Raw genomic sequence first — 16,450 nt, 5'->3', positions numbered from 1 at the left:
CCTCAATATGCTTTGTCAATCTTTTTATGAAACCTGCTGATGTAAATCGAGAGCATCAATATGTACTTAGTTTTATAGAAATGTTATTTCAACACAGACACCCGTTGCACTGACCAATAGGTGTCATGGAAGAAGAAGACAAAGCTGCAACTCATTTATATTCCATCTGAAAGTTAATGTGAGGATGTCACACAGGCTCTACAGGCAATTAACTGAAACTAAGAAGGATGGAAGCAATTGATATTCCTGGACTGCTGGTAAGTTTTTTGCCAAATGTCAGTCCTGAGTCAGATCCGGTTGTGCGTGTGTTGGTGCAGTTATGGTAGAAAGCTACAGAGCTGCTGCCATCAGTTTATATATAAAGTAATCTGTGTAATGTAATAATGCAAATAGAAGCAACCAGGATCAGGAGTTGACATGTCTACTCTATTTTCAACTTAAAAATCAAATAAAGTATTGATACAGGGTGACGTACTCATTTCGTTGTTATAGGAGGAAAGAAAGCCAGAAAACAACTATTGCTTTGGTAAAGAAAGCTAAACGGCTTCTTTGCATGATGGGAAAAGAACCATCTGTACATCCAATCCATGAGAAAACCAGAAATCTGCAATATTCTCCAAAACTGGAGAGATTGGCAGTATTTTTGTTTCACCACATTGAACAGCTCAGTTTCCCTTCACAAAAGTCTTCAGTGTGTTTGAAAAATTTAGTTTCACTAGCAGAGGACAAGCCACACAGACTAATTTAAACAGCAGTGTCTTCCTGACGACCGCTCCTCCGCATTCAAAAACTGACAACTCTGGCGTTAATGCGACTGCTAGTTAGAGCGGCATGAAGAGGCCAAATGTGTTGCCACTGCCAGTCACAATTAAAGAAAGACTTGTTTTATTGAACAGAAAACAACTAAATCACTTAACCCTCCTGTTACCTTAGGGTCAATTTGACCCCATTCAATGTTTAATGTCGGTGTTCTTTCGGGTCAATTTGACCCCAGGCTGTTTTTCACTGTGTCAAACATAAGAAATATCAACTTTTGTATATATTTAAAGGGCTATTTAAGTAGTCAACAAACAAACATAAAGTACCTCACACTTAAATTTGGAAAACAATTTTAATTCTAATAATTTTCTGGAGGTTTTAATTGCTGGGGTCAAATTGACCCCAAGGGTAAAATGTCAGTAAATATAAAGGTAACAGGAGGGTTAAACATTGAATGGGGTCAAATTGACCCTACGGTAACAGGAAGGTTAAGATGCATGCTGGATGCAGCCGGATAAAACTGACAAACGGTCCAGTTTTAGAGAACCAGCTGGAGGTGAAATGTGTTTGGTTCTCTGGCAACTTATGCAGGTACGCTCGTTCACAAATCTGCTGGAGAAGAACAGGAGCTGAATTACAAACTCGAGATGAAATAACAGCGACAGACATGGGACACTTTATATCCTTACTTTAATGAGTCTCTGAGCAACTGCAGCATATGTAGTATTCCAACATCTTTATTCGTTATTACAAAAATATGTAATGCTTCACATCCTTCTATCGCCTCCGGTTCATTTCTCAAAGGCAACGTTTTACCAACATGTTGCGACTGCCAGAGAACCAAACCGTGTTGTGGAGGTGTTCGTATTCATCACTCAACGGGAGTCGTTCGGAAATTCCAAAGGATTTTTTTTATTTTTTAAATGGCCACTTGAGGGTGACACTATATCATCTCTGCCACTGACTGGCCAAAGGTGCCTTACAATTGCATTTGTAGATACAGAGCCTATATTTACTGTAAATTATTGGGAGAGGAAGGTTAACGACAGCGACTGGATTTTCCGTACAAAAGTAACACCGTATGAAACAGTTGCGCAAACTACTGAATAATAACAATTTAACACAAATACAGGTGGGAAAAATCTGTATTACGGTGTGTGTAGTTTCTCCCCAAACACCAGTTTTCCACAAGTGTGTGGGGAAATCTGGAAAAGCTCTATTCTACTTTCTGGTGCAGGGTTTCCACGCGTCACCACGAGTCCACAGTGTGACATTTAGAAACCGTATTTGGCCTGTGTCTGCCGGCGGGAGAGCTTGTTATCTGCCCAGCTGTTCTTCAGCTCCAACTCGCGTTCCTTTGCCTGTGAAAAAAAGACAATTAAGTGAATACAAACATAAGAAAAAAATATTAAACGGCTTGAATAAATCTTAACCTGTGCATTAATCAGAACGTTGAATACTAGCTGGGGGTGCGTACAACTGAAACACCACCCAAAGTGAATGCATAGCCACATACTTTCAATGTTTAACAGAAAGCGACATTTGAAGTAATGAGTAGTTTGGCAACTATTTGGAGCTTTTATGAATGTCTTATGTAGGCCTGTCTCTGTAGCCTCCTGTATGAACCACAGGTGTACAATCGTCAACACAATGCTTGACAGAAACAAGCAGGGAAGCCAACAACTCGGACTTCAATGTTTGCAGACATTTCACACACTCTTGGTATGTTGGTGCTCTCAGCCTGCTGCTGTTTCACCTGCCCAACCAACTGAGAAATGATGTACACATTTCAAATGTTGCCAAGTCCGTCTAACTAGAAGCTCGAGAAGCTCGAGAAGCTCTTGCATTAGCTACAATATGTTACATTTGTTTTGGGCAACATCAATGAACTCTGAATCCCTTCTCCCCTCAGACGAACTTGAATGCAGCGTTTCCCGGACTGTGCAGCACTCACCTGGTGAATGAGATATGTTATCTGATGCTTGCGTCGCTGCTGTCCTGTAGGCTGTTCTCTATTTTTCTGCAGAAATGAAACAAAAAGGGAGAACAAATTCGATGATACATTAAGTTTAACGGTGATGTAGTACATGTGTTGTCGTACATGTTTCTCAGAGCAATCAGGACATGTTATGCCATTTGACCCGCATTAAATAATGTTCACAACATGGTTTAGTTTGGTATGAACCTCAAGATTTATATGACAATGATCTTTTCCTTTTTTGTGACTGTTCGAGTTAGAGAAGTCCACATTATGTCTGCAGGATCAGGCAGTGAAACATGTTTTTAGTTCCCACCATGTCAAACATGTTATGACTGGAGGGCTTGAGGTGTTCCCTATCTCGACTTTTCCACAAGCAAAAAACGGAACAACCCCCAACCCCATCAGAGCCCACAGTCAGAGAGATCTACTCAGGTCACCTTGCTGAAGGACTGACGGGTCTGCTTCTCCTCCGTCATGCTCTTGGTCATCCACTGCTTGTTGCCACTTAGCTGGTCGTCTCCTTTGATCTCCAGGAACTTGATCTCCTCTTTTCCCCTGTTCCGTTTCCCCTGCAGTCGCATGAACTAAAGCACAAGAGGAAATAGCTTACGTCAGTAAAACAACTGATGCAGCCCCAAAATTACCAATAATTAACCAATGTATAAAGTATGGAGATGTAACGCAAAAACAAATACAAATGAAAGAAGCAGCAACGTCTTACCGCTTCATCCTCAAACATGGCAGAGCTGCCAGGCTCTCCAGCTTCTGCCGATCCGGTTTCAGGATCTTGGAAGAATGGCTCATTATAGTATCCCTATAGAGGAGAACATGTTTGGTTTATTTTTGCTTTAATGTCACAGAACTAGTCTCATTTCATGATGGTGGGGGGTGGGTTGGGGGGCTCTGGCCAGCCCTCAATCCCCCAATTAGAGTCTAAAGCCATGTGGCTGCTGTATATAAACAGTACAAGGTACATTATGAGTCATGATTACCTCAGGGCGAGCTCCGGGGCCTTCCATGGCCTGTTCATACGGAGGATATTGACCTACCCATGGACCAGCTCCCTCCTGGTTCCCCCCAAAATCGAGCGGGGCGTCTGACTGACCCGGCTCATCTCCAGGGGCAAGTGCAAGAGGTTCCGCGATGGCTCCTTGCTCAGGTTCTAAACTTGGGTCGACTGCAGGGAGAGGCGGGGAGCTCTCGCCCAGAGAAAAGTAGTTCTGTGGAGTTATGTCCTCCTCTTTATCCTCGGAGGCTATTTGTCGAGCCACCTGCAGGGCGGCGGACTTTGCCGCAGCTTTGATAGCAGAGGGAGATGCACTAGAACCAAGCAGACCCTGAGCGGGCTTTCCAGAATTTGGTCCTTTTGGTTCTTGGCGCTTGGTGAGTGTGTGAGGAACCAGGGATCTGTTCATCGACTTCATGCTCATGTTTCTGGGTTGTGGGAGGAGAGATGAAAGGCCTGTACCCTGGAAGAGACGAGACGTGTGGATGAAACCGGGCAATGCGAGTTCAGGGAATGCCAGCCACATCTTGTGGTTTGATACTGTTTCTACCAGACAAAGGCATTACGTAATATATGCAGGTCATTGATTCCCTCCTTTTCAGGGTGTATTTGTTAGCCTCTTGAAGTGTAAATGTTGCAAAGAATATCAGACACAAAAGAAGCAGAGTCAAATCTTAGCTGACTCGCGTACCATTAACGGCTCTGTCAAAACAATAAAAATGTGTTCAGCGTTCAACACTGGGGCTTTTATTAGGTCACAGATAAGCTTTATATCACGTGCACAATCTCATAATGTCAAGAAGGTCACGTATGAAAGCTGAATTATTCCTGTAGTATCGGTGATATAGAGCATATGTTGACCCCCACTGACCCTCATGAACAGATTTATTTTATCTTATATGTTGACTGTTGATTGTTTTTGATTGTTGTTGTTTTGTTTGTTTGTCTAATGTGTACACACCAGCCACCAAGTCAATTGTTTTGTGTGTAACACACATAGCTAATACATCTTTCTGATTCTGATGTTGGGTCTCAGAGATGAGAAAGCTTCGTTTGAATGGGAATTCAACTCGAGTGTTACTTAAACAGTTGTCAAAGTAGCTGTGGTAAGAACAATTCAGTTGACAGAAATGTAACAACAGGGTGAGACATTCTTACCTGAGGTTGTACTTTCTTCTTTACTGGTTCATCATTATCATCGTCAGAGTCTGGCTGTAGACAACAACAAAAGAGATTATGAAGTACAGCCAACAGGAGCGGCACCGTGTGTAAGCAAACTGTTTGATACGACTCCACACTCACATCCCGTCTCTGGATCTGCGGCACAGTGATCTTGACGGGCTCTGTTCGCTTCCTCGGCTTAGGCAGACTAGAAAATAAGCCTTCTTTAGATGGCTGCGGCTCTACCGTCAGATCATCGTTGGACGTGCTGTTCCCCGGTGAACGGCTCGCTTTAATCTCCTTTCTCGGTCCCCCGCTTCCTCCTGTCGATCTTGGCTTTTTCGGAGCAGGCAGCACCGAGAAGAGCCCTTTGCTCTGCGGTGCGGCGGAAGATTCCTCCGAGTCACTCTCGTCACTGCTGCCATAGGCGACTAGAGACATGTTCGCTGACAATATTAAAGAATAGTATTGTGCAGGAACTCTTGGTCATGGATAACCACTCCCCCTAGGGTCAGTCTCAAGCAGCCGTACTCACACTTTGCTTCGAACTAACTCCATCTATTTAAAAAAGCTACGATACTCTTCTGTACATGTGACTATAAAGGTGAAATAAGTCCCGGTGGAGCTGCAGCATGAAGAACACAAATCGGGTTGAGAGAGGGCCGCGCACTGAGCTCACTCAACAACGCAAGCTAACGTTAGCTAGGCCGCTGCAGCAGACGGTATCGGCTAACTGGCCCTTTTCCGGCTGGGTCAAAGAAAATTCGTCTCAGATCTCTTACTGCACATAATATGACGTCGGTTGAGGCAGCAGCTGTGATTTACAGCACAAAAGCGGAGCTTTTTGTTGGTCCCTGGACTCCATCAAAACATTCGCCTCCATCAGCCATGATTGAAGAAACGGCCACTGCGCAGCTTTCTGCGCAGCTTTCTTATTCTTCTTCTTCGGTTTGTGTTAGTTGGTAAACAACTCGAGGACATTGTCGCCCCCGAAGGACCGAGTGTGTATAACCATCAATGTACAGCAACAGTTTACTAAATCCAATAAACATGACAAATCCAAGTAATTCAAAAACGTTTTACATTTTTTTTATTTTCCTCAATAGTTTTATAAACAGGTAAAAAACAAAACAACAACAACATGGCCACAGTCCTCGTCTGCAACTGGATTGCCTTGTTTAGCTTGTATTATGAAATAAAAAAACTGGCTGATCTATCCTTATTGTCTTCAGTGTTCAAACAAATAAATCAAGGTCGGCAAAAAATGTTTGAGTAGTGTGGAACAACTTGACAGGTCTGGTGTCAACCCATCAAAAACCTTTAGGATTTAGGCCAGAGACTGAGCGAGGTTAAATCGCCTAAACTCACTCAGTGGCCAACCTCACCAATCCCTGCAGCCATGTCCTAAAACATTTAACTCTCCCAAAAATCTGAGGACTGAAGGATGTTAGAGCAGTATATTAATGCCCCTGGTTTGGAATTGAGGTGTCCAACAATTCACCTTTAGGTCTAATGTTTTGGTTACTAAATACTTTTGTCTAATTAAAAAAGGACAAACATTAGAATTGAAGCAGTTTTGTGACAGTGGGCTGTTGCATGATATAGATGTATGGTAATGGTAACCTTAGTTGATAAAGAAATGATCAGTATGTGTTGGTAAGTTGGAGAAAGGCTCAAAAACTGCCATACATCTATTCGAAAATATGCACCAATAAAGCACAATATTAACTTACATGACAAGACATGAATGCCACCTCTTAATTGGCAGTGAGGCCCTATCTCGAATAGGGTCTTAGTTTCAAAATTGTAGTTCAACACCTCGTTTAGTGTTGTGATTATATTGCACATGTATACATGTAGGCTATGTGTGAAATCAAATACATATTTGCCCTGGTTGTATTCCAGCATACAAAAACTGGACACAATCCACAGAGATCGCTCACCTTGGGACTCCGTACGAATGAATCCAGCCATGTAAATTGATCAGGTCCGTTTATTGTTGGTTGATTAAAGTACAAGCATCAAAAATAATAATACATTTGCATGTGAATATATATCTCAGTCAAACAATCGTCCATCAAATGTCTAGGTGAATGTTTTATTTTTATTGATCGCGATTACAAAATGAGTGGCGTTATCTTTGTATATGAAGTCGATACCTTCCGCGTCCACGAGGGGCGCTACTGTGCAGATTGGGGGCGCGTCTGCGGGCGGGTTTCAATTTCAAACCCAAACAGTCCGTGGGACGAGCCAGTGGATTGTAAGATAACGATAAAACCAAATCGTGAGCGCGTTTACTCGGAGTGTAACGTCATTCAAGCGCCGAACCGGCGTCGCTATCTCCAGCCGTGATTACGGTGCACAGAATCCGCGGAGAACAAAAAAAAAAAAAAATCGCCGCCTCGTCTTCGCTCCAATTTTTCCGCGCCTGGTTGATATTTGGATGAGAAACCGACGCCGGGCTTGTTTTGCAGCAGGTGTGGACCGACCCGGGACCCTGTGCCACAATACCACCAGCGATACTCACCTGCGCTACTGTAGTTCAACTCCTTAAAGGTTATCTGACGTTGCGAGGCACCTCTGCAAGAACCATGCCGAGGTCCAACAGGCAACGGGAATACAAGCCCGGAGATCTTGTGTTTGCTAAAATGAAGGGGTATCCACAGTGGCCTGCGAGGGTAAGCACCCGCCGTTATCTGCCTTGTTTCCACCTCACGGCTCGGTATTGACCCCGGTCCTTCTGACCGCCCGTGCTCACCGCTTGTTTACCTGCAGGGCCTAACGGTAGATAGCGTTAGCTACCATGAGTTAGCCTCGCGCGGTGTCGCGTGAGCTAACGTTGCCCAGCATCCGAACGGCGAGCCTCGCGCCGCCACCGTCAGTTAGCTGTAGACGTTGGAGTGAGTCATCGGCCAGACGCCTCGTTGCCTCGCTCGACCGACGAGTTAAAACGTGAATGCTGCCGCTAGCTGCTCTCATTCTCACGCGCCCCCGGGGCCTCGCGATGCTAGCATCGGGGTGACGACGAGCTACCCGTTAGAAAGAGCCTTTGGCTGACGTTAAGAGAAGGTCGGCTACAAGTTGACGACCATGACACGCTACACGCACACGTCTCTCCGGTCGCAACGTTGTGCTCTCTTAAGACACTAGTGCGGAATCCACGTTGTGACTTAACTGAGTTGCAGCTGAGCAAAATAAGTTGTTTTCCTTAATAACTGTTGCATTACAGACGCCACATGGCTACTTGTGTCGCCATATGCTTTGATACTTTGTAAACACGGCCGCCTGCCCACATTTACTGCGACAAATGAGTTGAGGGTTTCCTCCATTACGGTAACATTAGTTTCAGGCTCATAAAGACCATCATGTAATGTCTAAAAGGTCCTTTAACAGTATAACATTTCAGCCCATTTTAATTATTATTATTCAGCATGGCAGACAATGTAATTTTGTTTTAAGTTCTCACAGCTTTCTAAATACTTTCATGCATATGACGTGAGTAAATGAGAAAAGCACTACATAGAGCGCCACTTAATACACATGAGTAGTATAGGTCGTGTCATTGATATGCTCCTCTTCCCTCCCTTTTCTCAGTCTTATCAGCATGCCCCTTGTCAGCAGGCCACAGGTCCTGCCCCACCTATCCCGGTTCAATGGCCCCTATCTGGGAATGCCCAAAACGCCTTTCTGTCAGTTTGCAAACGGACATCCTGTGCGTGTGGTTGGCCGTGCTCTTTTAAAAACACATATATATAGTGGCAGAGTAGATGAGCCAAACAGTGCATTGCAAGGATGTCGAACAGAAGTGCATTGACCCTGCTCCTTAATTGGCTCATAAGAGTTCAATAAGAGACTGGTCAGACTTGAATGAGCATTTACCATAAGTACCCCTACTGTGGAAACTGTTTATTTATTTCCAGTGACATAAAAAGGAAAATAATTATTAATTCATCTATCAAATGAAAATGCAAAATATGTTCTGGTTCAATCTTATCAAACAATGATTTTCTTGCTCTTTCTTTTAGTCAGTGTAAATGAGTTATTGTATTTAAATGTGTAATGTTGTTCTGAATACTAATGACTGTCATCAGTTTGACATTAAATACCTTTTGGCTTTGTGTTCTGCATTATAATTTTCCCTTAGAGTTGCGTTGTTTTTTCATTATTTCTCATCAGCCTCTAGTCTCAATAAACTGTGTTCATAATTCACAGATTGACGAGTTACCTGAAGGAGCCGTGAAGACCCCCTCCAACAAGTACCAGGTGTTCTTTTTTGGGACACATGAGACGTGAGTATAGTGTGTCAATGCTGTCAGTCTAAATATTACCAAAGACATTCATAATTGAAGAAAAGGAACATCCTTATTTCTTCCAGAACTAATTTTTGTTTCCGTTTAGTAGCATTACAATAATCATGTAATGTAATTGGCTAATCATTTATCACAAACACGATAGGAATTTAGTAGAATATGTTGTCATTTATCCACATAATATAATAGCCACAGCTACTTATATGGCCATCTCTGCCTTTTACGCATTTTGGAATTGATGTGCTTCAGTGTACACATTTAGAAAACTAGTTGTATTTGACCTCCTCAGGGCATTCCTAGGGGCCAAGGATCTGTGCTCATACGATGAAAATAAGGAGAAGTTTGGAAAAGCTAACAAGAGGAAAGGCTTTGCTGAGGGACTCTGGGAGATTGAGAAGAACCCCACGGTCACACACGAAGGCAACGATGTGGGTATTTTTAGGAAAGAGGGCAGTCGTGTGTTTTTTTTACTGTGAGTAATGTACATTGTGTTGTGCTCCCCATGAAATATCAGTTAAGAAATTGTGTTTGCTGTAATTGAAGAAAACCAAAAGTGACAGCAGATCAGATTTTGGCAAACTCACTGCCTCATCAACGCACTTGTTGGGCCATGAGGGTGAAACTACTATAACGGGTCAAAACAAGGACACCTGCTGGATAGTCACTGGAAAGAGATGACCTCAAGGTGCAATCACAGGGATGCAAACAAAGACAATAAACATGTTCTTGTTGGCTAGAAAGCACAACACCTGTCTTCAATGCAAAATATTTCCATATAAATCCTCATGTATGTAAGATCCTGGCAAAATCCTTTTCAGCTCAAAATACACACCATGCTTACCCCTCAAAGACATTGAGAATTTGGTGTCGGCTCTTGAGGGTCCAACTCCAGGTTTTGACTGTTTCCTTTCAACTTTAAATCTCGGCCTGTAGTCATCGAAGAAGGACAAAGAGCCAGCAGCAGAGGACACAGTAAGTTTGGAGAAAGCCGATGCAGAGGGCAGCAGTGATGAGGATGAAGGGGCCCTCGTCATCGACGAGAAGAATGATAGGGGCGGAGCTAAACGAAAAGCTGAGGAGTCCACAGAGGTGAGCTTTGAGTTTGTCAAGTATACCCAGCTTTAAGTTGAGAGCGTCACATTCGGTTCATAGTTGAGTTTTCTGTGTCTGACTCTTCGGCAAACCTTTCGTCAGGCATCACCCAAGCGGCCGAAAGATGCAGAGGCAGGAGGGGATCTTAAAGTAGAGCGCAACAAGTCTAAGGCCAAGCTCAACGATGTGGCTGCACCCAAGGCAACTGCCCCCTCCTCCCAGAGCGAGTCGAAAGCAGAGGGCCAGGAAAAGGCTCCAGCGGGAGGCCAGCTAAAAGCGGATAAGGTGAGACTCGGCAACATCAGGACTTGTAAATATTCTACAGTATATAAGTTTATATACTTAAGGACCATGCAAAACATGTTTATGTTCCATGTCGGAGACACTAAATGTATTAATCCTCTCCTTGTTCTCCCTGCAGCCGGTGACAGACAGTGCTTAACGTCAACTCTCGGAAGAAATCCAAGAACCGGACTCTTTTCTCTGGAAGCACCAACATATTTACCAGCTGAACGCCAGATTTCAGCTGTTTAATTAATAGAATAATTTAAAAAACCTTTGTGTTTGTATTGAGAGACAAACAAATCCTCATTTGCCATTTTTGGGGTATCATATATCCCAAAAAACAAAAGTTTCCTGATCTGATTTCAAACAATTGAACTGAGCACTTTAAGGCTCATTTATAAATGGGATTTTGGTGTGTATATATTTTTTATTTCTAAGTGCAATTACATAATTACAAAGACTGAAGGCTAGGTGTCAACAACATTGTTCAGTTTAGAGGGAATAAACACTGAAATATATACAAAATAAAAACGGAGAACATTTAAACCATTAAAAAAAAGATAAATACTCCCATCTGATGGTTTTAAAACTTAGTGTACAGGAATAAGAACACATTTTCACCCATGTTCTCAGCTTTAATTCATAAAATTAATGTATTACTTCCGATTTGTTTCACCTAGCTTTTCAGTGTCATTTAAATCACATATTCAGTCGTTGGATACATGATGAGTTGCACTTCCAGAATTAGTTTCCCCCCTGCCATTGTCGAGTTCACTGTGGGATGTTTTTATGCAACGCAGGTTTTGTTGCTTTGATGTCGTGAATGCTTCATGTGACCAAATGTACGTAATTCATTTCACCAGGTTGGATATTTAAAGCCCATTTGAGAAGAGCTATTAGGATTATAACGCGTTTGAACCCCTCTGTAACAGTCTTCAGCTCATGATTGTTGGAAGCAGAAAGACATTCCTGAATGTGGTCGTGTCGGCACTCAGGATCGACACTGTGGCGTTGGTCGGGGGTAAACGTTACTCATTGACAACTTTTTTTTGGAGAAATTAACAGGCAAAACTATCAAATCTCAATTTCAAGCTCCTTTCAGCTCACGCTGCATTCACTAATTTGGTTTTACCAACTAGATTCCTTCTTCAAATGTATTGCTGACAGTCAATGCAAACATAATCTGTACAATGTTGTGATTTTTGGTAGGAATTAAAATGAGAAGACAACAGAGATTCATCTGTAATACTTTGTTTTCTGAACTTTTGGTTTCCATCCATCTTAACTGGAATATGAGTGTTTTACTTCAATGGTCTTATTATTTTTGGCTGTGAAACAAAGTTGTGATCTGAAGATGTGTTTTATTTCAACATTTGTCTAGACATGTGGTGTTTGTTGTTTTACACGATTGGTAATTTTGAAGGTTCAAGTGTTTTTTGTAATGCTCGGCCTGCTCACCGTGTTACTTGGATGTCGTCGTCATCGCTTTAGATTTTCTTCCTGTATTTGGCAACATGAGCCCGCAGGTGACCAACTCGTAGACTTGAGGGAAATCTCAACCATTACCTCGCCTCAATCCAGTGAAAATGACCCTGGCTGCTGGGTCTAAACCAGCTTCTCCCCACCCAAGAAATATCACTGATCTCCAACAATACAATGGTCTATGTGGCCCACTCATGTCCGGACTGCCAGGGGTATGATTTGGCGTCAAGGTTTAATTCTTGGTTAAGCTTTATCATTTATTTCCGGAAACTATCATTCAGCTTAATCTGCTGCTTAGTTTACTGTTGTAGTTGCCAGTCCATTTAATAAACATGTTGATTACAAAAAGAAAATGTTTTTTGTCTTGTTTATATGCAGTAAATCCTTGATAATTGTAGATGATCCCTTTCCTCTTTCTCGAAATTACCTCACAATAAGGTCTTAGTCATTGTGTTTTTCTTAACCAACATTATTCTCTGCAATGATGGGTTGTTTTTTTAAACACTCAATAAACCTGGTATTGTGTAACCTTTGGTTTCAAGCAGGCGGACAACGAGTAACTTTTCAAACAAACCAAGAGTAGTTCATAATTGCACGCCTCATTTTAGTGATCATTTTTGCGATATTATACAGTTTGGACTCGGTAATATGCAGATTTCCAACAAAGTAAACTGAAATGTACATCTGGAGTACAGTTAAGGCCAAGTTGCTATTCGTTGCCCACCTGCCCCCCAAAAAATAATTCCTGTCCCAACAGCCGACATGATTTGCGCATGCGTACTGACATGTCTTACCCTCCTGTCCACTAGGAGGCGCTACCTGCTAATGGCAGTGTTGGTCAGTGCTGCTTGGCTGCTACATGTGACATTGACAACAGAGGGTAAGATCTTCCTGCATGTTATGATACGTTACTCCTTTGTGTTGTTGTTGTCACGACGTGTTGACAAGATAGCAAGCAGTCGTATCTAATATTCTCGTGCGTATTGTAACACAACGTTAGCAACGTTAGCATAGCTTGTGTGGAGAGTCGTGACGTGAAGGGAGGCTGATGTACTGACTGAATACCTGGCCCCCTGCAGCACCATGCGGCTGACCGCTCTCCTGTCGATGGCAGCCCGGGTGGTCGTGCCCAAAGATTACCGCTTCGGCACCAACAGGCCGTGGACAGTGGCCGCGAAGAGGCTGAATCCTGCGGGGAAGAAGAGGAGGAAGGTGTTTGTGGAGCCGCTCGCACCAGCGGACTGGTCTGTGCTCAAAGGGGACACGGTGAGCTGCCGCAGCCGAGTCTCGCGTCTTCTATTCGAACATTGTCAATTGAAAGTCCTTGTGAGTAAATATACAAAGGCCTGCCAGATGAAAACTTAAGACTTTAATGTGTTTGCCTTTTTTTATTTGTGATGTCTCAAGGTGACCACGTTTCATTTAAGTTAAGTACAGATCAAAGTATTAAGTTCTGACTTTTGTGCCTTTAAAAAAAAGTCTATATCTACAGGTCTGAGAACTTTTGTAACCGTACTGTTCTCATGAAGCTATGAGCCACACACACATATTACATCTTACTTAACTCTTTTGAAAGGAACTATTTTGTTCAGAAGAGTGAGCACTAAAAATAATTTCCAAGCTCACACTTGTTTGTGTACATTCACTAATACATTTAGAGGGAATTCCCATAAATAATTCATGGAGATTACTCCAATAAAATAGAGACCGGCATTATTTAGCCAAACTTGAATTGACCAAACTAATGTGTACCTGTAATAAGAGAGCGTTTGTACCACATAGACTTAAGAATCTTCTTTTCATTCGGTTCTCAGGTCCAGATTCTCACAGGGAAGGACCAAGGGAAGCAAGGAAAAGTGATCCAAGTCTTCCGACACAGAAACTGGGTTATTCTGGAGGGTCTGAACACGGTAAGAAACTACTGTGATCTGTTTACCAGATGAATGTAACTAGAAGCTAATTCAATGCATCAAATTATGTGCACATCTTCAGTGTGCATTTAAATAATTTTGCATCCTGAGATGACCTGTCAATTTCCCCCAGAAATCAAGAGTAAAGTTTCCAAGTTAGTTCCCATTGTAGCATTGTCACACACTGCATATTTATTATTTCGCTCCACCAGATGGAGTCAGATGTCTAGTAGAACTTCAGGCTGAAACAAGCTGACAAAGTGGGCCATGAGAAGCCATTTGGCCACCACCTGTTTGGGTTTGAGAGTTGGAACGGTTGGTTTCTGTCTTAGCATCACAGGTATATTGGAAAAACTGAGGATTACCGAGGGACGTACATTGCCAGCGAGGCTCCCATCATGCTCCGCGATGTTGCACTCATCGACCCGTCGGATAGGTACAGTAAACATTGCTGATTACGATTGTGGCTATGCATGTTCACACGCAACTCAGGACTTTAACAGCTGAATGAGCTGTAATCCTTTTTCTAGACTGTTTTGAATCTATCAATCTTCAAACTGCTTTCAGGATATAAAAAAATAGCCCAGTGTTATTTTTAGTAGATCAATAGGACATTATCTTTGGTTTCACGAACGATTTAATTATGACATGCTGATACTGATCTTACAGGAAGCCCACGAATGTGCAGTGGAAATTCACAGAGGAGGGGGATAGAGTCCGAGTGTCGCTCAGGACTGGTCGAATCATCCCGAAACCCGTTGTGGAGCGACGAGATGGCATCGTGCCACAGCAGTGGAAAGGTGAGCGTGTGTGTATGTATTTCAGAAGTTTATTCCACACGTAGCTCAAAGTCAGCACATAAGGCCTTTTCCACCATCTTCACTTATAAAAATAGGTGTCTGAGTGATATAGTTGGACTGCTTTGTAGTGGCAGAAAAGCATTTGATTCTAAAGTGAAAGACACATGGAAAGTGTAAACTTTTAGCGATGCCCAACAACCGCCCAACTTAATTGTACTCCCTAAATTTCAGGGTATCTTTTGAAATGTAGCTAGTTTGCTCAACGTGACGTCCAATAAAACATCTAAGGCAGAGTGCTCAGATTCTTACCTTTTGTTATTCTTATGCTTCTTAAGCTGTCTGCATTTTTGCTTTATGCTATTACAGATGGTCCGAAAGACACAAGTCCAGAAGACACTCTTGAAAAAACCTATGTGCCGTCTCTAAAAACCCTGGAGGAGGATGTGATGGAGAAAATGGGCATCCAGGAGACCAGAAGGAACAAACGGTCCTACTGGTACTGACCAGTTGTGCTCCCCAGTTTTCACAAGGACTCTGAAAGTCACCGTGTTTCGGTATGGAGTCGAGCAGAATGAAGTGTTAAAAAGAGACTGACGACGACATGAGCAAGGCACATGGGTGATAAAATACTGGTGCATCATACATATTATGAAGGAAATGACAGCTTTGTAAACATTTGAGGAGGTGAAACAGACCTGCCACTCAAATGTTTCCTGATTAGTTTAAATTGTTCTCTATTAAGTGTGGCATCAGAGTTTGAATTCACTTCCTCTCTTTGTAATTGTGAATAAATGTCACACGTAATCCAATATCTTTTATTCTGCCGTCTACTGGAGGTTCACTTCACGCTTCAATAGAGGAACCGGATAGTCTCAAACAACAATAGCATTAAATTAAATAAGAAATTAAAAACTGAAGTGTTTGGCTCTGATTTATCAGCATCAACATGCATTAATTTGGAGGGAACAAATGTAGCTAATTCTCCCCCAGCAGTCGGATACGAAGATATTTACCGAGCAGGAATGAAACATTAATGAAGCTGCAGAGGAAAGCTTGTAGAACAGTAGCATCTGCCCTGGACAGAATATCACTTGACATTTAGTGTCGTGAATTGATTCTTACGTATGTACAGTCTAAAAGTTTGGAAAGTTACCCGAATCGTGGTATTGGCCGGGTTAACAATGGTGGTGGTTGCAGCCTGTTTGGATCAGTCAAAAGGCTGAAAATAGTCATATTATTTTACAGAAGCGCAGACGGGCTGCTTCCCAAAACCTTCAGACAAATGAGTCTCTCTTTCCAGCGTGTCTGGGAGACTGTGCAGAAGGCAACGGCTCGGGAGGAGACGACAGACTTGGAAGCTTCAACAAAGTTCTCACTCACCTCATTTGACTTGTTATACACTGGCGCTGCATGTTATCTCTGACGTGTTACAGCTTTGGCATCACGATGATCTCACTGAGGAAGTCATTTGGTCATGGATTTATGATTAAGTTATTATGCATGCTATACATATTTCAGTTTTACAGTTTTTTTAACTTGCAGCCAACATCAAATTAACATTACCATCTGTTGTGGTCAGTTCTGAGTTTATTAGACTTACAGATACATCATTTAGTTTTAGTCCTATAAGTGATCCACAGTCACTTATAGGACTACAACTTTTA

General features: G+C 42.5%; 3 protein-coding genes across 3 annotated transcripts; 2 read left to right on the top strand and 1 right to left on the bottom strand.

Moving 5' to 3' along the window:
• Positions 1-1,432: 1,432 nt before the first annotated feature.
• prcc (proline rich mitotic checkpoint control factor) lies at positions 1,433-5,806 on the bottom strand. The gene is made up of 7 exons (XM_056418068.1): positions 5,049-5,806; positions 4,905-4,958; positions 3,733-4,209; positions 3,462-3,554; positions 3,178-3,324; positions 2,714-2,779; positions 1,433-2,120 (listed from the first exon to the last, which is right to left on the bottom strand). The coding sequence occupies exons 1-7, from the start codon at positions 5,346-5,348 to the stop codon at positions 2,034-2,036; spliced, it is 1,224 nt and encodes a 407-aa protein (XP_056274043.1). The 5' UTR covers positions 5,349-5,806; the 3' UTR covers positions 1,433-2,033.
• Positions 5,807-7,003: 1,197 nt separating this feature from the next.
• On the top strand, positions 7,004-11,829 carry LOC130193202 (hepatoma-derived growth factor-like). Its single transcript, XM_056413630.1, has 6 exons — positions 7,004-7,585; positions 9,120-9,196; positions 9,507-9,645; positions 10,151-10,306; positions 10,412-10,594; positions 10,731-11,829. Exons 1-6 carry the CDS (start codon positions 7,499-7,501, stop codon positions 10,749-10,751), a joined length of 663 nt encoding a protein of 220 aa, XP_056269605.1. The 5' UTR covers positions 7,004-7,498; the 3' UTR covers positions 10,752-11,829.
• A 1,088-nt stretch (positions 11,830-12,917) lies between these two features.
• On the top strand, positions 12,918-15,703 carry mrpl24 (mitochondrial ribosomal protein L24). The gene is made up of 6 exons (XM_056413595.1): positions 12,918-12,956; positions 13,156-13,342; positions 13,891-13,986; positions 14,319-14,422; positions 14,656-14,786; positions 15,153-15,703. Exons 2-6 carry the CDS (start codon positions 13,160-13,162, stop codon positions 15,287-15,289), a joined length of 651 nt encoding a protein of 216 aa, XP_056269570.1. The 5' UTR covers positions 12,918-12,956; positions 13,156-13,159; the 3' UTR covers positions 15,290-15,703.
• Positions 15,704-16,450: the final 747 nt, after the last annotated feature.

This window comes from Pseudoliparis swirei, chromosome 1 (genome assembly GCF_029220125.1).
Source record: "Pseudoliparis swirei isolate HS2019 ecotype Mariana Trench chromosome 1, NWPU_hadal_v1, whole genome shotgun sequence".
NCBI classification, from domain to species: domain Eukaryota; kingdom Metazoa; phylum Chordata; class Actinopteri; order Perciformes; family Liparidae; genus Pseudoliparis; species Pseudoliparis swirei.
This window is presented reverse-complemented; position numbering and strand designations above follow the sequence as displayed.

Coding starts and splice junctions, on each gene's coding strand:
- prcc (XM_056418068.1), bottom strand. CDS start 5,348: ATGTCTCTAGTCGCCTATGGCAGCAGTGACGAGAGTGACTCGGAGGAA. Junction 4,959..5,048: donor CGCAGATCCAGAGACGGGAT/GTGAGTGTGGAG, acceptor TGTTGTCTACAG/CCAGACTCTGACGATGATAA. Junction 2,121..2,713: donor TAACATATCTCATTCACCAG/GTGAGTGCTGCA, acceptor TTTTTTTCACAG/GCAAAGGAACGCGAGTTGGA.
- LOC130193202 (XM_056413630.1), top strand. CDS start 7,499: ATGCCGAGGTCCAACAGGCAACGGGAATACAAGCCCGGAGATCTTGTG. Junction 10,307..10,411: donor AAGCTGAGGAGTCCACAGAG/GTGAGCTTTGAG, acceptor ACCTTTCGTCAG/GCATCACCCAAGCGGCCGAA. Junction 10,595..10,730: donor GCCAGCTAAAAGCGGATAAG/GTGAGACTCGGC, acceptor TTCTCCCTGCAG/CCGGTGACAGACAGTGCTTA.
- mrpl24 (XM_056413595.1), top strand. CDS start 13,160: ATGCGGCTGACCGCTCTCCTGTCGATGGCAGCCCGGGTGGTCGTGCCC. Junction 14,423..14,655: donor CTCATCGACCCGTCGGATAG/GTACAGTAAACA, acceptor CTGATCTTACAG/GAAGCCCACGAATGTGCAGT. Junction 14,787..15,152: donor CGTGCCACAGCAGTGGAAAG/GTGAGCGTGTGT, acceptor ATGCTATTACAG/ATGGTCCGAAAGACACAAGT.